Source organism: Hirundo rustica, chromosome 2 (assembly GCF_015227805.2).
Source record: "Hirundo rustica isolate bHirRus1 chromosome 2, bHirRus1.pri.v3, whole genome shotgun sequence".
NCBI lineage: Eukaryota > Metazoa > Chordata > Aves > Passeriformes > Hirundinidae > Hirundo > Hirundo rustica.
Window position 1 is genome coordinate 20,665,266 of NC_053451.1, and position 24,943 is coordinate 20,690,208.

Here is a 24,943-nt window from a genome sequence, read left to right on the forward strand (position 1 = left end):
TTCTGTCAGTTGTGCTGTGATGTGAAATCCATGGAGGTTTGTAGCTGCAGGTGCTCTCACTTGTACAGCTCTGTTCCTGGGCTTGTGAAAGGTGAGTGTCAGGGGTTTGTCTGTGATCCCAGAGACAGCTCCTGGGGTAGGGTAGTTCCCTAGTTGCGGGGGGAGAGTGGAAGGAGTACTTAAATAAGATGTGTGCTTAAATAAGATATTTTAAATGTTCAGTGAAATACATGTTACAGCTGAATCAAGCACTGACCCCATAGCAGTCAGGATTTTGTGGCAATCTTTTGCATACTGGTCCCCCTTGCCCTGACAAGTGCATTTGGTCAGTAATAACCTAGTCCTGCAAAGCAAGGAGGTTCGTAGGGATGTTGATGTTTGTTGGTTGTCACCCTGGTTTTTCTGAGTTTTTCAAAGTTTTTTAAAAGATTGTTTATAAAATGGAGTCAGATTTTTAGCTACTGTGCAATATTAGGAGCAGTTTCTACCTTTTCCCACACATGTAACATAAACAAATCCTTTGTTTTTCATTCTCTGTCCTTTGTTTGCATATTTCTAACCTGAAAACAATTGTAACTGACAGCTGGTCTGGCCATTTGGCTAGGAGGTGAAAACTCCAGAAGCCAATCTGCAGCCAGACCCACAAATGTATAAAAAGTAAGAAATAAACAGGCAGAGGGGCTCTCGGCCTTGGCTCAGCCCTGAGCTCTCTGAGAGGAGCTCTGCCCTGCAAAAATGTCTCGTCTCTGTGTGATTGCTTTGCGTATCCCGATCGTAGTTGGGCACTGACTTCTCATCAGTTGGTGAAAGGTCAGGACCTTGAAGCTGAACGAGGACAATCAGAAGCTTTCTTCACAATGAGGTGTCATCAGTGAATGTATCAGTTTCCCATTAATGATACTGTGTCACATTATTCCTTTGGGCTCTGAAAGGTCCAGGAGCTCCTGGGCTGTGCATGTGCTGCAGAAGCTCAGATAGCTGAATACACGTCAAGTCTGTCAGTGGCTTTATCCTGTAAACACAGGACAGACCCTCAGCTTTTATGAGATCAACCCTCAAACTGTGTGACCTCCCCCTGCCAAAATATTTATTTCCCAGAACTTGGGTTTACTAGTAAAAGAATATAGCCATGAAGATAGTAGACAGTTAATAGTAATTTAGTCCCAAATGAGCCATTGTCTCATTTTGATCACTTTCTAATGCAAATTTGAATGAGTTGCAGACAGCAAGCTGTTCCAGCACTGGTGTGTGTACACAATATGATTGTTGGGTAAGAAACCGTATCAAGAAGCTGTGATTATTGTGTGAAATAAGACATCAAACATTTTCCCCAGAGACATGTAAACAATTAATAGCTTTTTGGTCCTGTGGTTTATAAGGTAGGATAATTCTTTTCTTGCCTGTGAAAAGCACTATGAGGCTTGTCAGGAGCAGCTAACAGCATTTCTTCATAATATATTTTTTGTTTATTCCATCATTACATGCATAAATACATTTTCATTACCTTTGCTTTTGTATTTTTTTTTTTCTGTTTGCGAAAGGTAAATGAGAGACTATGGTAGGTACTTGTTTTAGAAACAGAAATAGTTGTCTTTGGTTTTCCTTCACCAAGATGCCTCCAGTGTTGCTGTTATGCAAATTACTTGCTGGGTCTGCTGGTGGGACTTGCTTTTAACATATACTTTGCTTTTTTTCTGTTTTGCACTTACTTTAATCTTTTGAAATGTCTTTTGCTCGAGTTGCTCACTTTATTCTGTGGACAATTTAATAGATAATTTAGGGATCCATGTCCCAACCACTGTTTACGGATGTACCAGTTGGCTCAAGTTTAGATGCTTCCCTGAACCTATTATATTCCCAATCTTAATGACATGATTTTCAAGAAACCATGCCAGAGGCCGTGTCCCTTTTAGAAAGGGAAGCTATTGAAAGCTGTTAAGCCCTTCTTCTGTTCTGAAGGTTAGGTCATAACTGGTTCAAAAACTTCAGTCAAAACCTGGTGCCAGATAAGAAGTGATGGCTTGGCCTGGCACTGACAAGTGTATACTATTGACTTCCTTGTTTGTTGAAGGTTCCTCTCTGTTGCATAGATTTCCAGTGCAAAGCTTACTTCATGGTATGTGTGTGTGTGCTTGAAATGACAAGATCATTTTTGCTAAAGTACTTGCCTAAAATCTATAAACCCCATTTAAATCAAGGGAAAGGGGAACATTAAAAATTCAGTTCCAAGTAACAATCAGTAAACCAAATTACAGAGGTACCTAGAGCCTGTTAAGGTCTAGCCTCATGTTAGTGTGAGCAAGGGATGTCGGATCTAAATTTTAAATGTGACCAACAAATTATAGGTAGTGAAATTCTTCTTCTGACTCCTTATATCCTGCTGTGAACTTTTTCTGTTATTATGTTTTTTAAAGACTCAACACTGGAATATTTTTTGCTGTCTTTACAAGTCTTGATCATACATGGTCACAGTGTCATTGTTTTAATTGTGTGTTCCCACTGGACTAATTAACTTGAGCCTAAATTTAGTAAAATTTCATTGTGATATCATGTGTTTGAGAAATAAAAAGAAAAAAAATGTGTCACTTCTGTGAGATGGAACAATGAAAACTGAAAGAAATAAGATCTGGGAAATTGATAGCCTTGGTTAATTTTTAGTCAGGAGAGCTGAAGAGTTCCATAGAGAATAGCACATTTATGTTGTCTTGTGATCCCCTGCAATAATGATTTTAAAATATTTTTTTAAGAAGAAGCAGCTTTCTGGTTTACATCAACATATTGCTAGGGCTTACTACTATGGCTCTTCTCGATTTGGAGGAAAAAAATCCATTTAGTAACTTCAAGGCTTGATTTTTAATTTTGAGCCCTGTTGGAGGAGGTGGGGAAATAGCTGTCTTAGTCTTTCATTTCTCTTCTGGCATCCCAAGAGCTAAAGTGGCTTCAGTTCTTTAGTCTTCAGTACCTGGCTCTCTAAAGTAGTTTGGGTGTTTCTTGTTTTCAGGGAGGAATTTTAAAGCATAAGAGTGGATGTCTAGTTTCAAAATATAACCTGTATGAATTTTCTTGAGGACTTTTACCTTGAAATTTTCCTTAACTACTTCAGTGGCTGTAGATTTTCTTAACAGCCTAGTAAGTTCTTGTGTAGCTGAATTTTTAATTGATAACTTGTCTTAAATATATCTATTCTCTATTTCTTTAGGTACTGCTTATTTATTATTTTGAATACAGTGGGCAAACAACAAATTATGTAGAAGTCTGGTTGCTATAAGCTCTTCTGAGGTATTAAACTGTGGCTCATGTGTGAGTTCAGTGTTTTAGAAGTCCAGAAGAAAGTCAGAACTTCTGACTTAGTGGGGATTTCTGTGGGAAAATAAGACTTGCTTCCTGTGCTGAATCAAGAACACTTGAGAGACTTGGGATGTTCTCACTAAGCTGCCACAGTTGAGCTCCACCATTTAAAACATTAATGTTACTAAACTGGCCTTCAGGACCTGTGTTCACTCTCTAAGCTTTTCAGTAATTGAAGCATATCTTGAAATGAAACTCCAATCTCTGGATCCTCAGTGCTGAACAAGCCTCTCTGACATCTGCAGTATTTGAGGCACATTCTCAGAATGCTTTTTTGCATTAGCATTCATAGACTATATACAGAACTAGGTGAAAGAAAAGAAAGAGGAAGGCCTTTTCCAGACTATATAAAACATTCTGAAGCACTACTGTGCTTTAGATTGGTTTTTATATGAGACTGTCTTTGCACATGTGACTTTTTATTGCCTTTACAGTGTCAGTGTCTCACTTGATGAACCCTGGATTGTTTTTCCAACAGCTGACTAGGACCAATCGGTTAAACAAGTGGGTTTGGAGGTTCTTGTTCTCTCTCTCTTTTTTTTTTTTTTTTTTTTTTCTTTTGAGATAAAGCCTTTTCCATCAGATTTTCCTTGGGAAACTTCTGACAGAAGTTGACAGAAGTTCAGAGAGTGACAGAAACTGCCTTCACTTGAGCTTAAGTTACTTAGGTTTGAAAAGGAGTCTTTTATTGTGCATTGTCTAGATAATGGTCTCCAAAGTGTGGTGTGTGTGAGATAATTCACTGGGGTATAGAAAGGAAACTGTTTTGTACAATTACTGGATGTTTATATCTTTGTGTTCATTTTTAAATTGAGGTTGGAAAATACCTTTAAGATCAATCTGTCCCTAGTACCTCTCTGTAAATTTTAATTAAATAAATTCTGTAGAAGGTCCCTGCTCAAAATACTTACTACTGGTAGGGATGTGTGATTAAAACATTTTGGAGATTGCTGATCTGGGAAAGGCATAGCAGAGCTGTAGGAGAAAGCAGCCCATGGTGTTCAGGGGTGCAGAGATCTCCTCAGGTTGACAGCTGTCCATCTTATGGGCAGCTTGTCCAAGCTGTTGGTAGAAACGTTTGTCTTTCCAGGTTCAGTGAGGGGTTATGTGTCCTGTGAATATGGTAACTAGGAGAGGAAGTAATGTCAAGATTGAAAGAGCGCGATAAAAGGCTTATGTAGAACAGCTGCCCCAAGTTCATTGTCCTTCACTAGTGTGGCAGTTCCGGACTTTATTTTAGGTTCAAACATGTCTGTGCTTCAGCAACAAAAGTTTCCATGCCGTACCTGTACTTGCCACTAGGTACCATGTAACCAGGCTGCTGAGCTGCACGCAGTGTGTCAATGACAGCTGCTTGCAGAGTTCTAAACCCACTGAGGAATAGCAGCCCTCTGCTCACAAAATGTTGCTATAATATGTGTGTAACAGCTATGTGAGTAGTAAGGTTTTTTCCCTAGCTATTAAAAAGAGACTTACTTTACCATGAGAACAGGTTTCTTTGTTGTTGTTGTTATACAAGACATGCAATAGGAGAAAACCCGTTTCTCTCTTCAGTAACCTTTAAAACCCAACAAATTAGCCTGAACCTCAGTGTCTTTGTAGGACCAGCTCTTGGAAAATAAGTCCAGTTCTCAGAGGTTTGAAAGCAAAGTAAATCCTGGCAAATCATCTATGATCTATAATGCTTATCAGCTTATGAATTCAGTAAGCTGAAGTTCTGCCATTGGATTGCATCCCCCTTATGCAGCACTACAGGCTGGGGAAAGAAGGGCTGGGAAGATGTTTGGTGGAAAACGCCTTAGTGGTGTGCTGGTCAACAGCAGGTGAACATGAGCCAGAGTGTGTCCAGGTGGCCAAGAAGGCCGGTGGCATCTGGCCTTTGTCAGCAGTAGTGTGGCCAACAGGACCAGGGCAGTGATTGTTCCCCTGTTGTTCCCCTGTACTCACCACTAGTGAGGCCACACCTGAGGTGCTGTGTCCACTTCTGGGTCTCTCATTAAAGGAAAGACATTGAGGTGTTGGAGCGAGTCCAGAGAAGGGCACTGGAGCTGGTGCAGGATGTGGAATGTAATTCCTATGAGGAACAGCTGAGGGAACTGGGCTTGTTCAATGTGGAGAAAAGGCAGAAGCAAGACCTTACCACTCTCTAAAACTACATGAAAAGAAGTTGTGGACTTTGGTCTCCTCTCCAAGACAACCAGTGGCAGGACAAAGGGATACGTACTCAAGTTGTGCTGCGGAGGTTCAGGTTGGATATAAGGAAAAAATTATTCACTGAAAGAGTGGTTAAGCACTGGAATAACCTGCCCAGGGAGGTGGTGGAGTCACCATCCCTGAAAGTGTTCCAAAGCAAGTAGACATGGCACTTTCACAGTATGGTTTAGTGGGCATGGTGGTATGCAGTTTAAGACTTTTTGATCTTGGAGGTCTTTTCCAACCCTTATGATTGTGTAACAAAACTGTCCAAATTACTGTCCATAATGCAGAATTAATTCTTTATGTGAAGACTTCAGTACCCATCTAGCAGAACTACCGAAGTATAGATACTTCTTTGAAGAACTCCAGTAGGGTGTTTTTACTGACTTTGTAATTCATAATTTTAAGTAATTTGTTAAGTGGAATTGAATAGAAATAGTTGGAGCTTCAGAAATGGGAGATTTGTAATAACTTCTTTTTTTCCCCAGCAAGATCATAATTAATCTGCCATATGGGAACAAATAATATTCATAGTTTTAAAGTAAGATGACACAAAATGAGTGCCTATTTTCATATACCTCAAATGGTCTATGTGCACTTTCAGAATCACTTGTAAAGCCATAGTGACACCGCTTTCAACGTTTTGTGATAACAAGATGCACCAAAATTTCCATTTCAATGTTTCTGCACTGAAAGTTTACCTCTTCAGAATGGCATGTAGTTATGTTAAGTTATTCATGCCAGAAGGAGAAACCGTGAAAGGCTGTCCTGATCAAAAGATGAGTTTGCGATTGCTGTTCCCTAAAGAGAACTGCTTGTAAATTGCCAGGGCAGTGACCTTAATTCTATACGGTATGATGCAGAGACAGCAAACTCACAGAATGCCTTTGCTGAATTCACGTGAGTTACAAAGTTCTCAGCACCCTATTATTAATGTATTGTTATATGTATGGCAGGCAACCCAGAGTTATCTTGACGAATGTCCTGAGGATGAAAATAGGAAGAAAATACACACAGGCGCAACCTAAAACTGGTGTTAATTTTTCTGATGCTGGCAAGCTGCAGTCAGATCAAGCACCCTCATCATCTGCTGCCAGCATTAAGATATGGCAGATTTTAAACCCTGCTCTCCAAAGTCTTTTTCTGTCTAAAAGGTATGTTGTCTTTGCCTCATGTCACTAAACAAAATAATTTTCCTTGCAGTTATTTCTTCATGAGAAGGTGTTCTTTATCGTACCACAGCTTCCTTGTTCATGAACTGTATTTTATCTCACTTCTCTGAATTCACTTGTACCTGGCTCCTTTTGATAATCATTGAGAGAGATGGTGCCAGGCATGCTATAGTGTTTTTTTCTGGTCAAATGGCTTCTAGGTGGTCCTGTACTGTCAAGCACAATTAATTTTATAATTTAGCCATTGAATTCTCAAAATCTTTGGCTTTTTTTTTATTCCCATGAAAAGAATATACTTGAATTTAACTGCAGCCCTTCTCTCAGACAAGATATCAAGGTGTATTTTCTCTGCTACTGCTTTAGACTACTCATGAAAATAGGAAAATTGGCATAAATGATCACAAGAAAAGCGTATCAAGTCCAATATCCTTGCACCCATGTAAGCAGTGATCAGTTGTAAATGTTCAGGGAGAAGTATGGCTAGAGTGAATGCTTTATGCTCTGGGTTTTCTGTCTGAGCTTCTGATGACAGGCAGTTTAGGGGCTTTATTTATTGGAGGTTACATCCAGTCTACATGTTTTTCAGTATTAGAATTTTCCTCTTTAAGTTGTATCTCTTAATTGTTTGTCCCCTGTGGGTCTCTGCAATCATGTCTGGAGGGTAGCCTCCAGATGAAAAGCAATTTTACATCTTGGTGCACAAGGAGATCTGAGTGCTCTCCAGACATCACACAGTCTGTGCTGGAGCGTGCTCTGTGGATGAACACAGACAACAGGAGAATTATGCAGTCAATACCCAAAAGGCAGTGTTGTTCAAAACACATTCAAGAAGGCCACAGCCTTACAATCTAACCCAGAATAAATTGCGATGGAATTGGTTCACAAAATAAAGTGCAATGATTAAAATCCCAGTCTGAGAAAGGAGGTGGGTATAGGCTATACTGCAAGCTGGCTGCCATGACGTTGTATGATGTGAGTTGTTCTTACACAATCGTGTGTGCTCAAGTGGGAGTTGCATCTTTGTGTTTCTGCTTGGCTTATTTGTGATGCTTGCATGTTTTAACACCTGGGGGTATTGTTCTGGTCTTGCTATACTGTAGAGTGCCATGTTACAGTTGAGGAACAGAATAAAATCTAATGCTATCTTTTGTGTACATGCTACTTTTCTACCTGTTCACTAAGTGCTTTAGAAAATTTGCTCTGTTTTACTGGAGGCTTCTTGTTTGCAGGAAAATCAAGATTGTTTGTTCAGAGTACTGAGAAATGTGTACAGATACTGCATGAAAGCTATTTAGAGATAAATATTTACCGGTTTTTAAACAATACTGCATGATATGTTAGAGACAATGCAATGTGCACGGTATCGGCTAAGGTAAAATTACACAGCTAGTTTTTCTTATCTTGGTCTTATTTTAAGTTTCTTAATGAGTTGTTCGGGTTTTGGGGATTTTTTTTTTTTTTTTTGCCTCTAAGGCACTAAAAATACTGCTGTTTAATTATCAAGCCTCTAGGACACGTGAATTTAACAAGAAGTTTGTTTCTCTAGATTTCAGTGCAGTACTTATGACTTACTGTTATATGTACGGCAGGCAACCCAAAGTTATCTTGACGAACGTCCTGAGTACGAAAATTGGAAGAAAGTACATAGACAGCCACGTAATAATTGATGCAAATTTACCTGCTGCTGACAAATTGCAATCGGGCCAACTACCCTCATCAGCTGTTGCCAGCATACAGACATGTCAAATATTAAGTTCTCCTCATGAAAGTTCTTTTCTTTCTGAAAGGTATGTTACTGCTGATTTTGCCAGTCTTCCTGAAATAACTTCACAATGGAAAAGGATTTCCCTGAAACAACTTTTGTTCTACTCTTTTCTTGAATCAGGAGATCAGTTTCCTGAGTGCAAACTAAAATGCTTCTCCAATGAGCCATTTTAACATTGCATTTGTTCTGGTTTGCTGGACCTGATGCTAAAAGGCTACTTTTCTTTCTTAGAAGGAATTTGTTTGCAATGCATCACTGTTTTGATTTGGGAAGATATACAAGTAATTCAAACATATTCAAGTTGGTTTTGTGTACAGAACCAAAATCTTGCTTTCCTGTCGGTGTTAATGTGTTCTGGCATGATTTCAGATAACTTCTTTTGCAAAATATGTCCAAATACCTCTTTGATAATGAATTTCTTTTCATATTAACCCACTGGTAGTCTCAGTATTGCTCACAGGGTGGCTTTGGTTAAGGGCTGTGTTTGTTCTCTTACCGCTTAGCATCTACTTTTCATCTTTTCTTCCTATGTTTAGGTTGACTGAGCATCACAGTAATGTTTGACATATCCAGTTTACAGAAATCAGATATTTGTCAGACCTGTTTTGGTCTAAGGTGGCAGATGCATTCAAAGTAAGCTGTCTCCTTTTGTCTGTTATGGTTACATCTTTGCTCAACAGCAAATTTTCCACAGGAAAAAATAGCAGGAAATTCCGAGGAAGAGCAGTAGAAAGATGAAGAAGAGAAGAATGATGTGGGGGTTTTTTTGAAGGCAGAAGTAATTAATGGTTCCCAGGTTAAAACTGAGAAAAGTCAGTCATATTCATCATTCTGATACATCAACATCTTGGAGAACTGAAATAAATAGCATTTTTTTTCTACTGGGTTGCCCATTGCTGCTTAAATTAACTGGACAAAGCTGCAATTCAAATGAGATTTGGAGAGAGCAGTTTATTAGGCTGTGTCATTTTAGAGTATCATATTTGTTGCTAATAATTTTCTGTAATTTATGACTGGGTGAAGTGTGGGGTGTTTGTTTGGATTGTTGTGAGTTTAGGTTTTTGGGGGGTTTTGGGTTTTGTTTTATGGCAAAATAAGACTGATTTTCTAGTATCTGATTTTTTCACTTTGTAAAGTTTTGAATGCTGGGAGGTAGTGGATTTATAGAGAGGGAATCATGAGCTCTTGTATTTAACGCTCTGAATCTGAAGGTACATCTTGTTTATTTTTTTCTGGCTCACGTCTGGACCACAGTATCATATTTTAAGCAAAATAATGGTTTGAGCTAGTAATTTTTTTTTGTAAGTTGTGAACTCAACTTTCTTTAGATTGAGTGGTTCATTGTTCAAATGATTAATATTCTGTGCCTGTTGCATGGTTTTCTAATGTATTCTATAAAAAGCTTGTTATCATGAACCAACGTTAGGATGATTTTTCACCCTTCCCCAGTGGCTATCACTTTAGTGCAATTTGTAATAGGTACCATATCGGAAATGGAGAATTTAGGAGTTATTTCAACAAAGTCATGGCTTGATCCTGGTCACCTGTGTGTAAGTAAAGTCAGTGCATTACATATACTTGGCACTGATTCTTTTGGGGTCTCTGGAGGGGAGTAATTAAAGCTCCCCCCCCCGTAAGTGTTACGCATATATATATGCACATGAGCATACACAAAGTCTTTTGTACAATCACAGGAGCTAGAATGCATGCTTTGTATTTCTGAAAATTGTGCTAGTGTTGTTCTGTGGAAATTTCAGATCAAGTCAAGAAATTGTGTGTCACCAGAACAGGGTGGTAATAAGTTAACTTTCTGCCAGCTCCCTCTTTTGGTCCTTGCTCTTCGTATTACAGAATTGGTGGATTTTTATTACTTTACTGCAACCCAATATGAAATGCATTTATCGAAGTGAGCACTGACCTGTCAGTATAACTAATGAATTTGAGGTAGGTTTTAAATATAAAGAAAGTTAGGGCTTTAAAGTGTTTACAGTATTTGTTTGTCATGGTTGTTAAGAACACTTTACAATATATATTGCCATAGCTTCACAGGTGATGCATATATCTGTTAAAGGGTGCATTTTAAATTGTATTATCAGCAAAGCTGGAATTGAAAATAAAATGTGCAGAATTTATGTATAAAGCAAATACGTTTAGGAAAATCTATTAGCTGAGACAGCCCTATTCAGGTGCTTTCTGTTGTTAAAATCCCTGTATTGTGATCTTAGCGTAAAACAAATGCTGAAAAATACTTGATGATTTTGTATGGTCTTTTAAGACGGTCGAATCTATACAGCTGTTATGAATACAAATTTTTGTTGAGAGAGATGTATGGGTTCCAAAATAAAGTTTTCTATAGTGACCTCAGGTATACTCTCCTGTTCTATATACAGACTGTCTTGTTCCATATGCAGAATGAACAATAGCACTTAGTGGAACCTACTTCTGTATGTGGTCCAGTTCATGATTCTTTGTGAATGGAAAGATAATCAGTAATTTTTTCACAGTGCTTATCACTGTAGTATTGGAGCATTCCAGGAATCTTTGTCGGTACATAATTCCCAAAGAGCACTGAGACTCCAGTTTATAGATAGGTCACTAAAGAGTAGTCATCTCTTCAAAAAGTGTTAAGCAGTTTTGGTTGTCTGGTTAGAGATGTCAAGAGTGGTTTTTTGCTATGGTGGGTGATGATTTTTAGGAGTCAAAACTTGGCTGTCAGTGATGTCAGGCATTGCGATGATCACTTAACTCTTTGAAAATTTGAGACCGCAATATTCTGGGTTGAACACATTATAAAATAAGGAACACAAAATCCATTTGGGTCAAGTACTGTAATCCTTTCCTGTTTCTTTCTTTCTAAATCCCATCACTCTCCACCACCTTTAAAGTTACTTTTTCAGGCCCTTTTAAGCAGGAATTTCTATTTCGAATAATACGGCATTTCAGGATCTTATTCAATAGAGTCTATCAGCAGTTCTGAATCTAAGTTTAAAATATACTACATTCCCTTCATATTCATTACAAAGGCAAGGATAGTCAACTGGCTGTTCTTTTTTCTTATGTGTTCTTGTTGCAGTCATTCCTTACAGCAAAATAATGTTTGTGTCTGATCTCAAGCATGTCAGATTCTCATACTTTGCTTTTTAGAAGCATCTGTTTCATTAGTAATGTTGTAGTATCTGAGTATTTCCACAACTGGACTGAATTAATTTGTTTCATTTGGCAAGGTCCACGTGTTTATGGGAGAGGCAGAAGTTTGAAGTCTGACCAACTCTCATTTCTGTTGGGATTTTTATTCAGTATTATTTCAAAATTAAAGAGAAGTCATAGTTAATATTATTTACAGGTCTGAACGTTGCCTGAGAAAGACAGATGATGAACTGTGTAAATTGACCAAGGCTTCTAAGGAACTGGGAAAAATTAATGCTGTCACTCTCAGAAGACGAGAGCTGCAGAAGAAAGGTTTGTAATGAGCAGTCATCTGGCAGTTAAGTACAAATTTTGGAGAGTATTGGGATCTTTTCCTTTTTCACTCTGGTATTGTGAGGAGAACACAGAAGTAGAGGTGTTGCACACAGTGTATGTGTTTCCTGTAAAAATGTTTTGGTTTTGTTTTTTTACAGATAGAGTAAGTATCAAATGCCTAGTTTTAAATAGCAATATAGCCATGGTGATTCAAGTCAATGAAAGAAAAATGAGACTGAGTGAAGCCTCACTGCAGTGTTATAATCTTGGTTTTCTAAAAAAAGTCTTACTATAAAAGAATGTAGTCCATTAAGAGTGCTCAAATGGCTTGTGAACCCTGCTAAAATATTCATGCTAGACAGTATTTGCTTTGACTGCTGAAGAATTATGACCTCTATGCACACTCTCCAGGGATAACGTGCTGTCTTTTTATGCTGGTAACTAATATTTGCAGATTAGAAGAGGAAATTGAGAATATTGTGTTTGGCAGGAAGTAAGGAAAGACTGTGGAGTATAAAGTGCTCGTTCTTGTTTGGAAGGGAGCTGTGAATTTGGTTATACCCTAGACTAATTATGCAAAAATAATAATAATTTTGGGGAATATGTTTTGGCAGCCACATACAATTAAAAAAGGAAGGAAGGTATTGTGGAGGATACCTACTTCCATGCATTTCATATAAGACAAATGATATGAAGAAATGTAAGAGTTTCTAAGGATAATATGTTAAATTACTCTTTTTTTGACACAGAAAACAAGCACTGTGGTGAGCTGGAGAAGAGCAGACGCATGAACAGCACTACCCTTAGTCAGAAGGAATCGGGCTCTTTTGATTCTGAGAAAAGGAAAAGGAGACACAGTGGCCATATTTCTGATGATTGTAATGCACACATTCCACAAAAGTCTCTTGTACTCTCTGTAAGTTGCACTTAATTGTAGCACACATTCACACACACTTCAGTAGCAGCAGTAGCAACATCCCAAATAAAAGGATTATGCCAATAAATATTATTCAGGTGTATTAGCAGGTATTACCTGTTGAGGGAAAGTAGTTCAGTGATGCATCACAAGAAGTGGATAAATGTTCTTCTGTCCACATCATCACAGTGTGCTTATTGTGGCAGTAAGGTTGTGAAAGGTGAATGACAGTGTTTCCTTCAGACAGGAGCATAGATTCAAACAATTTTAAAAATAAGGCATCTGGCTAGTTAAGCTTCTTTCACAGATGATCTAGAATTAGGGGCACTAATTAGCACTAACAGCAAAACTGCAAAGTATACCTGAGGTTATTGAAGTCTTGCAGATGTCATCTTTTTGCTTCCTTCTTAGTCTATTGAGGGTTTTTTCCCTGAAGTTTCTTCTTATCCATCATTCGGATTTGAAAAAAAAAGGCAACAAATAAAAGACTGAAGGACTCAGTCAAGTACAAAGTGTGATTTTAATTCAGGCATTTGCATATAAACAATAGAGGCATCTCTGTAGTTTTCCGATTTAAGCCCTACAGAAGACAGGCAGTTACCAAACCTGTTAAGCCCAGCTGACCAAGGCACACTTTTGGAAAGTAAAGAACAGCACTGATTATTGGCCTCTCGGTGTCTGACACTGACAGAGCTACTAAAAATCAGAAATAGTTCCTTTTTCAGTTTGAATAAGGGGTCATTGTAGCCTTTAAAAAAGGTTGTGCCTCATGTCTTTATGTAAATAAGTCTTTGGAATATGAGGAGGGAGAAATTATCCTGAATTGAGCATTAAATGTCACTGTGTTAAACTGTAATTATTTTTTCTAGCACATAGCTAATAACAATGATCACTGATCTGAACTGTCTGGAAATTTCAAGTACTAAATTTACATGCTGTCTCTGATTCCTGTTTCTAGCAAAAGCAAAGTTTGAGCTCAGTTCCGTCTCCTGGCTGCGGAGCACCCAGTGAGGATGGACAAGATCACAGATCTAATCCTATTCTGGTGCCAGACTGTGCAGAAGAGAGAGACTCTAAAGGCACTTCCACCCACAACCACTCCCCTCCTCACAGCCACAGAGAGGACTCTGCCTCAGGGTCTCCTCCCAGAAATTCGTCAAAGAAACAGCTTTCTGTCGCCAGTGAGGATGTGATTTCACCACAAGTTAGTACCATCAGGAAGTTAAAGATGGACAAATCCGAGTACCTGAGCAAGCTGCGGAACAGAATCTGCAGGGGTAATCAGCAACTTGTTTCCATTGACCCAAGTATGTACTGTGTCTGTGCTGGTGACGATTACTGGTGGTGCACTTAGGAACTGGGAGAACTCGAGCATAACTGGCTAGTTGAGCCATAGGGAGCAAAAGATTGAAGATTGCCATGCTGTTGTTTGTAAGGCACTGTGCAGGTTAGAGAGCAGTGCCTAGTGTCAGGATCTTGTACCTGAGAAACAGGATAGACAGCAAAATTCTCGAATTCCAGTCCTCTTTTTTTTAGCTGATTTTGTGGCTATGGAAAAATTGAGCTTTTACTTTTAAATGATGCTAAAACTGAGAAAAATTACTCTCTTCTTTGAAGCATCTGTGCTGTGTCCTGTTTCATTTAATAGCCAAATAGTTTTGAGGATCTGGTATAAAAGGTGTTCATAAAGATGCAGAGCAGTACTTGTTGCACACAACCATGCACGCAGGTCTTGACTGGTTTGAGCAGTGTACTTTGATATCACGTGCTGCAAGACTTCTTTACTTGTCTGAAATCCACAAGGAATGAAATATTCTAAAGTCTGTAATTTGTAGTGCATGTATACTTCTTTTTTCCTTTTTAGTTATCCTTTCCAGTGATGATGAAGATGGACCTTCTGAATCACAATGCACAGAGCTGATGCAGGAGGATATCACTGAAAATAAAGAAACAGACCAACAGTCTGACTTCTGTTTCTCGGTCAAACAATTAGAAGACAAGATGAGAAGTCTCACAGAGCAGGTAGTCCTGCATACAGGACTAATACATAGTTTTGGGCCTATGTATTGTTATGCCAAGCCTTTAATTTATTTCTGTAATGTTTGTTATAGAAAGTGATTGCTTACTATGATCCCAGCCACAAGCAGAAGCTGCTGTAATTTATTTCACAGATAGAATACTGGACAGTCTTCAGAAAATATCTCTGGTTCTGAAGCTCGGGTGGTTTTGCTACGCACAATGTATTTCCTATTTTGACAATAAACATTTGGAAATGTTTAATATCAGAAAACAGGAAGATCAAATGGTAACCTGAGGTAGAAACAGTCATGATGAAGAGACATCTGTGGAAAAAATTGTTTCCACACACAGTTTTACATTGATCATAATTTCTTTTTGTCATCCAATTCTTTGTTGTAATTCAGTGCTTATAGAAGTTCAAGGATCTTCATTGACAAGAGAGAGAGATAAGGTGAAGTTCCCTTTCCTGTCAGGCTAGCTGTAGAACATGAATCTAAAAGTAGCCATGGGTTGTCTGCCCCATTTTGGACTTGATTAGCCTTTGGCTGCTGGATCTGGGTTATCTCTGTAATCCTTAAATAAGTTAGAAGAGCCATTGCTGCCTCTTCTCACAGGTGAATCAATTCAATCATAAGCATTGAATTGGAGCCTGATGCTTTGCTGTAAGAAGAAGGGTATTTTGTTGCTCTGTTGTTTGAGTTTTCACTAATTTAGAACCAAGTCAAGAGCACAGATCATGTCTTGGTAATGGAAGTGTAACAAGGTACTGTTAGACCCTTAAGGAAATTGTTAGTAATGGATGTAATGACACTTAGAGCTTTTTAATCTGAATATTTTATGTGGAAGCTGGCTTTGGGAATCAATTCTTACAAGTGTGAAGAAAGGTATTCCTGAGGCTACAGGAGGGGTGTATCTAACAAGTCCTGCAGTAAACACACTTTTCTTCCCAGTTTTTAGCAGAGTCAATTGAAGATAAATGTTCTCTCAGCTTACCTTCTGGAAGCACACCTAGAAAGCAGAGAAACCTGGCACTGGATGTTGAATTTGATAGACTACACATTGGGAAGTTTAGATGTTTATCAACAGGTCCTGCTACGGTAAGTTGTTCTACTGTGCTACTTTGTGAATATTTAAAAGTTAAAATTCTAGTTAAACAACGTCAGTGATACTTAGTGTGGAAGCACAGAGTTTTTATTATTGCTGCATTAAATTCCTTTGGCTAAACAATGGAGTGTGTGATCCATTGCCTTGAGCATTTGGATTGCTGTCAGTAGAAAAGCTAACTGTGATTTGCTGTGGCCAGTTTTCACATGTAGAGGTTCTGTATAAATGCTGTACTGGAACACAAGTCATACTGAGTTCTTAATGAATTCTAACAGAAAGCAATGGCCGTGTTAATGGCCAAATAATGTCACTTAAAATAAAAGACCAATTACTGTTCTCAGAAATTGTGTTCTAATAAAGTAGTTCATATTGATCAGTCTTCAGATATATATATACTATCCTGTTGCCTTTTAAACAGCAAATTGCTCATTTTATGGCTTCAGAAAGCATTAAAAATAATACTAAAAGCTTTAGTGTATGGACAATATGCTACTCATATGGTATAGAAATGTAAGTGAAGATGTTCTTTAAATGGAGCACCAGCTCCAGGAGTTTGTGGGTCTTTGACCAGGTTCATTCTGTATGTTACAACTGAAAAAGAGATGTTTGAATCTGCATATCTTCTTTTGCCTGCAGTAAGACATTTTGAAGTCTTGGATTGTAATAAAAGTTTCAGCTTCTCATGAAACAGCAGTTCCAAAAACCCTTCATGGAAACTCTCAATTAATAGGCAAAAATAATTTGAAGGATGGGTTGAAGTAATTTTAGAATCAATGCTCTTAGGTGTAAAGTAGAAATTTTCCTTGGGAAACACAACTTTGTGCCTACTGTAGTGCCAGAGGGTAAACATCCTTTGTTAATATATATTACCTTTTGTCAAAGTGACAATAAACCATTTTTCATTTAGCAAAGTCTCTTTAACAGCACCAGTGCAAGTGGAATCTTTAAGGCCTTTAATTCATAGATTAATGTAAAGTAATACCAGCATAAAGTTGAACCATTTCTGTGGTGTCCTTACTTCAAGCAGTGCATCTGACAGCTTCTCACAGGTTGTTTTAACTCCTTCTGTCCCAAGTGTTCATCTTTTCTCTTCTTTTTAAGAAGCCTATAGGCAGTCCTGCAACTCTGTGCTTATTTCTCAGTGCCTTGCATCTCTGGAAGTTACTTGCTGTTGTTCAGGTTCTGCAATGTCTTTAGAAATGTTTTTTAGGTGATATAGGCAATATTAAGTGTCAAACTAAGTGTGTTTGACTTGAGCTTGTTTTCCAACCTGAATTATTCTATTATATTATTTTCCATTGATTTCTCTATAAGGAAAGATGTACAGATATTTAAAAATCTATATATTATTTTAATCAATATGTAAAATGCAAACTAATTTATATTTTTTAAATCTTATTTCAGTTTACAATGAAAAATATTGTGATCCCATTTCAAGGTAAGATAATTTCCTTTTCTTTAGCCTTTTCCTAATTGTATCTTTAAAGCATTGCATTAAAACACTGAGTTTGTATTCCAGTTATAAATAATTTATAATCTTTCACAAATATATTAGATAGTTTTTAATTTATGTTTTTCAATAAATAAAAACTTTGGTGTTTATAGTGTAAGCATTAACAACTTAGCAGCTTCTTGTACTTTTAAGGTGAATTTGTAGTTTTAATGGCTTGCCTCCCATATGCCTGCCCATTTTAGGTGTTGAACTATAATAGACATGACTATACATGTTTTTGCAGTGAAACATTGAACTTTTCAAATTAGCATTTTAGATCCTTAGGTTTACAAAAATATACGAGTAGACTAAAGCTAAGAGGACTATAACTATAGATTTGCATTCAGTTGATTGTCCAAGATGGTGTGTGGTAGGAAAAAGGTTTGAGCTCTTCTAAGTTGAATTGACTGTAAGCAAATAGGAATTAATGATTTGCAGTATTCTTTTTTCCATATTCATAGGTATTATCTGTGGTTATTTTGAGGAAAAAACAACTTTTCTCAGGGAGAATCCTGCTGCAGGATTTCAGATTTTTGTGTTAAAATTTGGTAACTTTGTTTTACACAGTCTGATGTAACTGACTTAAGTATTGAATTCTCAATATTTTATGCAATGCAAGGAATAAAATGTATAATTACTGTGCTAGTACACTCCTGTCATACCTCTCAGCATATATTATAACATGTATGACTCTATCTGTGGCTGTTAAGAGCATGGTTTTTTTAATTCTATTTTCTACAGTGTCTCTTAAGAGCATTCAGCTGACAGTGGATACACTGGATGTGAGAAGATTTGGCTGGTGGAAAAGTGATGGTGGCTGTTCTTCAACAATTATTTTTCTTTGGTTGTCTGTGGATTATGTAGAAAAGATTGAAACCCAGATGGGAAAGTTAGTTACCAGCAGGCCATGTGAGTAATTGCTTTCCTCAAGTGCAATGAAAAGGTCATGTCAGTGAAGTTTTACAGCTGTGTTTTTTTGAATGCAAAGGAAAGCTTATAGCATTTTAAAGATCACAGAATCAGAAAATTTGCTGAGTTGGAAGGATCATCGAGCCCGGCTCCTGCCCTGCACAGCACCATCCCCAAGAATCACACCGTATAACTGATAGCCAAATGCTCTCTGAACTCTGTGAGGCTAGTGCTGTGACCACTTCCCAGGGGAGCCTGTTGCAGTGCCCAACCACCCTCTGGGGTAAAGAACCTTTTTCCTGATATCCAGCCTAAACCTCCCCTGACACAACTTCAGGCCATTCCCTCAGGCCCTGTCACTGGCCACCAGAGAAGAGATCAGTGCCTGCCCCTCCTCTTCCCCTCTTGAGGAAGCTGTAACTGCAGTGGGGTCTGTCCTCAGCCTCCTCTTCTCCAGGCTGAGCAGACCCAGTGATCTCAGCTGCTTCTTGTATGAGTTCCCCTCAAGGCCCTTTACCATCTTTGTGGCCTGCCTCTGGATGCTCTCTAATAGCTTATTGTCATTTTTATGTTGTGGTGCCCAAAATTGCGCACGTATAATCAAGGTGGGTCTGTACCAGTGTGGATAAGTTGATTAGTTCTGCATTTCTAAAATGCTTCACTGTACTTTTATTTGGAAAGGAAAAACCTACTATAACGTGATTCAAAACTGCTGCTATTTAATAAAATTATGTCAAAACAATTTAATTGTAGTTTCTGTCAGGAGGCCTTCTGAAACTAGACTTGTATACAAAGCATCTCTCCCTTTAAAATACATGGCTGTTTTAAGTATCCTTGCTCTTGAGTATTCTGTGTTCTATACAAAAGGCTTGGCAAGGAAAGGTTGAGTTGACCTTTGACAAGACTTCAGTGACCCATTACGTTATTATTGAAGAAAATTTCCACTAAAGGCCAAATGGGCAGTTTAGTCTTGTGGTATTATGGATTCATTATATTTGGTTTTCTAGCATGAAGCTCTGTAAAAAATAGCGTGTAACTTTGGCTCACATATTCAGAGTGGCACAGTGATAAAAGGATTTTACGTAAGCAAAATCGTTGCAAATAGCATCTGTGAAAAAGATGATGTCAGCATTGTCTGTGTGACAGTTAATAGTATGTATTCCCAATAGAGTCACCAGCTGTATGAAGAAAAATTATAAGTAATGGTAGCTTTACATAAGGAGTACAAGTAGTTTGAAGGAAAATACTGAATGAAATATTAGCAGAGAGCTACCTTTAGTTGATGCAAGTTTCTTGAAGTTACTGGTACCATCTGTAGACACAGTTCCCAGTGAAATGAGTGGAGTGTGAGTGTGAAGATGTAAGGCATCTTTTAATAGGTTTATTTGCATCAATTACATTCTTGTTGGAGAAACCATCAGGAGTTTTTATTAAATTTCTATTTGACTGTCTGACACCTTTTAATTTTACATAGTAATATGAATGTTTTGACATGTTTTTGGAGACTTGTTGAGAAAATCAGTGGTGGTTTTGTGGATTGTGGAAATGGTTACTATGATTCTGCTTTGCTGCCTTAATGTGTTTAATATTAGAGGAAAATATATTGTGGTGGATCCAACATCCTGAGAGAGGGATCAGAGGAGTTTTTCAGCCAGGAAAGTTAGAAAGGACTTTAATAAGAAGACAGGATAGGCTGTGCTGGTCCATGCTTGTGGCATGGACCAGCAAAGTATTTAAACATGGCTGGTCTTTCTTATGCCCTTAACCCTCTCTTTGCCCATACTGCTTCTTCCCTGGATTACCTGAATGTCTCTCTTTGCTACCTTTAGGTCTTTCCTTAAGCAACCTCTATTAAGTCCTGCACAGCCCCAAAATACTCTTCCCCTGCATCCCATCATGTGTGCTGTACACCTCAGCAGCAACCCCCTTTCAGTCCAATAAATGCTCTGGCATTGACTTATCTTGAGTTTTGGGTCTGGACCCTTGAGCTGAGACTCTTCTGGGACAGCCCTGGGAAGGGCCCTGATTGTGTGTCTCTTCTCAGTCCTTAATTTGGCTTCCTACCTGCCATTTTGCTGTGCTCCTCTGGGCCTGTGAAAATGGGACCTCTCTGAGCTGAGGGCCCCTGTGATGAACCTGGCAGGGTGTTGTTTGGGCTTCCCCTCTTGCTGTTGTCTCTCCAAGTACCTTTGTGGGTGTTCAGACAAGTTTCTATCACATAATCTAGTAGTTAATATTATCTATTCTCTCCTTTTTCCAGCCAAATCCAATGAATTTGTATTTTTTGAACTGTCTCAACCACTCACAGAATTGGAAGAAGACAGACTAACTGAACTGATTACAGCTGTCAGCAGGAGGAACAGAGCACCAGATCTTGCTGAGTTTTTGTCTTTGAAACAAGCATTGCCCTTGTTTAAGGATCTTTCTCCTGAAGAAAGCTCTTTCATGAGTTGCAATAAGGATATGCTAAAGCAGTACATGCCAAAAGAGAATACCTCAGATGCTCATGAATCTGTAATTCAGGTCAGTGGATAGCTGTTGCTTCATTCATCACCACTGGTCCACATTCACACATTTGAGTAAATTTTAGGTCAGCCTTCTTTCTTAATTCATAGCTCAAAAAAACCCCAGACATGATTACTCCAAAATTTGCAGCCACCTCGATTGTGTCCACAGAGGGATAGTTTGTGGACCTCATCAGTAAGTGGCAAGTACTAATCCTTTAGGTCAGTTAATGGTTGTGTAAATTTAGAACCACAGGGGTGTTCTGCACTTGTGGTGTCTCTAGAGCACCAAGCAGGAAGTTAACAAGTAATGAGTAATGGAACATTTATTTTGGTTGAGCTGGAAGTGCAGCAGAAGAGGAGCTGTGTAGGTGGCCCTCCAGACACCTTTGGATGTACTCTTGGAGTTGCCACAGCTTTAAAATGCTGAATTACTCCTGAGACTGCTGGGGAGATGAACATTAACTGTGCAAGTTAATGTTTTGTCTTGGTTTAGTCTCTTGAGTAAATGTTTAAACCCAATCCCTCATCATCGTCACACAGAAATTACATATCTTTGTTCCCACCAGTAAAAAGCCGAGAGACAGCAAATCAATCTGGTCCGTGAAATTGGGGACTTTAAAAGGAAGCCAGGCAGTTCAGATATGTATTGGTTTTAGGCAAGTTGTTCCAGGACTAGATTTTTCAAGCACATTCCAAGCACATACAGCTACTGGTAAGACAGTCTGATACTTGTCTCCGCTCTTTCATGATGCTTCTGGAAACATGTTTCTGGTTCACTTGGCTAAATAATGCTTGAATAGTTTTAGAGAGAGATTATGAACTAAGATCTATCATTATTTTTTAAAATATTTATAACTTTTTAGTTGTCTGAGCAAGGGCCTGTTTGCCCAAATACCAATGTTTATACTTTGAATCTCCAGCAAGAATCCTTTCCAGTGATGCAGGGTGCTCCTGTGGGTTTTAGGCTTGGGTTTTATGTGTTGTGTTTTATGTATCAAGCTGTATGGTGTTTTTACAATTGTTTGTGTTTTTCTGGTAGGAATCAAAGCTTAAAGTGATCAGGCCCAGTTATGCCCTTGCAAATAGGCAGAATAGTGGCTGCTATTGTATCTCTTTGTCCTCTGCGCTGAATGAAGAATGGAAAGAAGTAAGAGAAATGGGAGCAGTTAAGAAGTAAGTGTATTTCATATAAATGAGAAAGGGGAAAGATAAGAAATTGAATGAATTAATTACTGGAACAAAACCCCTCACTTGACTGCCATTCTCTAGTTGATTTGAAAGTGTTGTATGAAAGTCACTCTTCAAATCTAAAATATCAGCAAATGTCACTGTAGTTACCTGTTAAAAGACAATATGGATGTGTTATAGGGTAGGAGTCTCACAGAAGTTAGAGCAAATCTAATCTATGACTGCAAGGTCATATCATGGGTGCCTCACCAGGGAGGGTGGGGATCTCATGGATTCTGTCAGTTTCCATCTAAATCTGTCTTAGCAAAACTTCCTAACTTAAGCTAACTTTTTATAAAAACTGAACAATGTTTTCTTTTAGTGTTTAGTCACACTCAATCTTTATGTAACTGTTTGTCCTCTAGTATATCTTCACACTGTATATTGCCATTTTTAAAATACTTGAATCAAAAATAGAAAATAGGGTGGAGGCAAAAAATGCTCTGCTTTTCAAAAGTTTTTATCGAAGTTGAAGGGTGCGTTGGAGCGATATTTCTTTTGTAACACCTAAATATTAAAGGAGGAAATGGTAAAGTTTTGAGAACTGCTGCTTTTCACACCTTTTCTAGAAAATCTGCATGTAAGATATCCATGCTCAGAACAACGTCATGTAAAACAGTTTGTCACTGTTATGACATGATTTGTTTTCTAGTTTAATTGTGTATCCACCCCCACCTGCAAAAGGAGGACTGGGAGTCACAAGAGAAGACCTAGAGTGCTTAGAATATGGAGAGTTTCTCAATGATGTCATCATTGATTTCTATCTGAAGTAAGTAATCTCAGCCCTTCTTATATGCTTTGCACTCTCTGGGGCATGTTGTGGACTTGAATGTTACTGGAAGTGTTGGTCGCTAAATACAGCAATTTCAGAAGTAGCAATGTGACGAACTGGATGCTGGACTTTTTTAAAAACCTTTTTTGTGTTCTTAGCAATTTCATTTGTTTTAATTTCATTGGTTTTGTCCCTCTGAAGGGATGTGATAAAATCCACACAGAATAACTGGAGGAAAAAAGCTTCTTGGTGACCTTACAGAGCAGAAAGTGTTAAGGAGGCATTTGAAAAAAGTAGAGGGTTTGTAGTAGCTTTTTATATACTAAGTTTGCACAAAGTGGAGCATCCTTTGCTATTCTGTGCAATTTCAGGTATTCTTCTGCAGATCTGCAGAAAGAAACACAGCTGATATATCTTGAGGAGTTTGTGCTTGCTTTAGCTACTCTAAGCCATCCTGCTAAAGTTGCTTGTGAAAGCAGTTTTTTAAGAACTGGCCTTGTGGCCACCAATCCCTAAAGCTGTGGTTTGTTTTCACTGTGCTGACTTAGACCTAAGAAGAATTCTGGTGCATTTGAAGCTTATCAGCAGGAATTGCATTTTATTTGGCATCCAGATGGGTGCAAGAGCTGTGAGCAATGGAAAGACTTGCCTAGAGGATAGGAAAATAAAGTGTGTAAGAGTGTTTCAATGGGGTTTTACAGCAAAGCCCCTTGTATTTTGCTCTAAACTAGAACTAAATAATACATCACGGTCCTCTGAATAGCTGTAGCTTCTCAACAGAAAAGGAGGATTTAAATAAAATAACTTAATGTAATTGTAGAAATGTAGAAATCCCTCTGCTTTTAAAATTTAAGACTTCCACATTCTCACTTTTCATTCTGTTGCAAGCACTGTCATGTATAATTGTGTCGCTCAATTCATCGGGTGAAGCTGGAAGCTGGATCCTCCTGTAGGATACCTGCAATTGAGAGCTTTGGCTTTCCAGAGTGACAGAATAAACACTGAAGCTGATGTTTATAATAAAATTATCAGCAGTGAAACAATAGGTACTTGGCTTTCACGTGCATAACCTGCAAAAATGAAATGGACAATTTAACTGACCATGCTTTTTGGTTATGCACAAATATAGCATTCCATAGGTTTATACTTGGTTAGATTTCCAAGTCTCTCTTAATTTCAAGGGGTATATAACTAACTTTCAAAATAAAGTCAGAAGCTTGAATATGTTAGAAAAAATCAGGGACAAAAAATAACTGCATTCTTTGTAGGTGCTTGGCTGTTACATGCTCTGATGTGTGAATAGTTAAAATAGAAAAGTTTAGTGTGATTAGTGGCTGTGAAGGCAACTGATACTAAGCATAACCTGAGTATAAGTCATTAGAATAACATCCCTTTTTTTAGCAGTAACAGTACTTTCTAGAAAAATAATTTTCTTGTTTTTTCTTTGGTAGATATCTGTTATTGGAGAAGGCACCAAAACACGTTGCTGACCGTACGCACATTTTTAGCAGTTTCTTCTACAAGTGCCTGACCAGGACAGAAAAAAACTCAGAGGGGGATGTCAAAGTTTCGTAAGTTCATTTTAGATGCCATTATGAACAGAAACAATCTATCTCTTGGTGCCACTTTGAAATTCTGGTGATCGTCTACTAATCAGTGCATAAAATAGTTTTTGGTGTTTTCCAAAGGATTGGTGATTAAATATTGTAACTCAGAATTTAAGCATACTGGTGTTTTTACTTAAAACCAATGTGGAACACTGAATATTCATACTGAATATGAATGAAAATGTTATCACCTTTCTCCAGCTTTATCTGAATATTTACTTCAGACAATTATTTATTTGATTTTTTATCATAAATGCACAGTTTTGCAAGACATGCATCATTTTAAGAAATTATGTTACTAATAATATTTTTATATTTACCACATATTTCATTTTGCATATTGGTAAAAAATTACTGACCAAAGTTTTAGTAAGAAAATTTTATTGTATGCCAAGCTTACACATTTTTTTTTTCAACACATGAGCTCACTGAATTGGAGAGTTTTCC

General features: G+C 38.0%; 1 protein-coding gene across 18 annotated transcripts in view; it reads left to right on the forward strand.

Moving 5' to 3' along the window:
* Positions 1-24,943, forward strand: part of SENP7 (SUMO specific peptidase 7) — a 43,192-nt gene that overhangs the window by 8,496 nt on the left and 9,753 nt on the right. For 11 of the 18 annotated variants that reach the window (XM_040055092.1, XM_040055098.1, XM_040055094.1 and 8 more), the window contains 13 exons: positions 6,501-6,698; positions 8,306-8,503; positions 11,825-11,940; positions 12,693-12,859; positions 13,818-14,166; positions 14,724-14,881; positions 15,829-15,975; positions 17,387-17,420; positions 18,216-18,383; positions 20,644-20,906; positions 21,930-22,063; positions 22,770-22,886; positions 24,341-24,460. In XM_040055092.1, the coding sequence (XP_039911026.1) occupies positions 6,501-6,698; positions 8,306-8,503; positions 11,825-11,940; positions 12,693-12,859; positions 13,818-14,166; positions 14,724-14,881; positions 15,829-15,975; positions 17,387-17,420; positions 18,216-18,383; positions 20,644-20,906; positions 21,930-22,063; positions 22,770-22,886; positions 24,341-24,460 (2,169 nt within the window). Of the gene's footprint in view, positions 1-6,500; positions 6,699-7,945; positions 8,089-8,305; positions 8,504-11,824; positions 11,941-12,692; positions 12,860-13,817; positions 14,167-14,723; positions 14,882-15,828; positions 15,976-17,386; positions 17,421-18,215; positions 18,384-20,643; positions 20,907-21,929; positions 22,064-22,769; positions 22,887-24,340; positions 24,461-24,943 lie in introns of those variants that run through there. The other 7 variants (XM_040055096.2, XM_040055101.2, XM_040055103.2 and 4 more) reach the window with 4 other exon arrangements.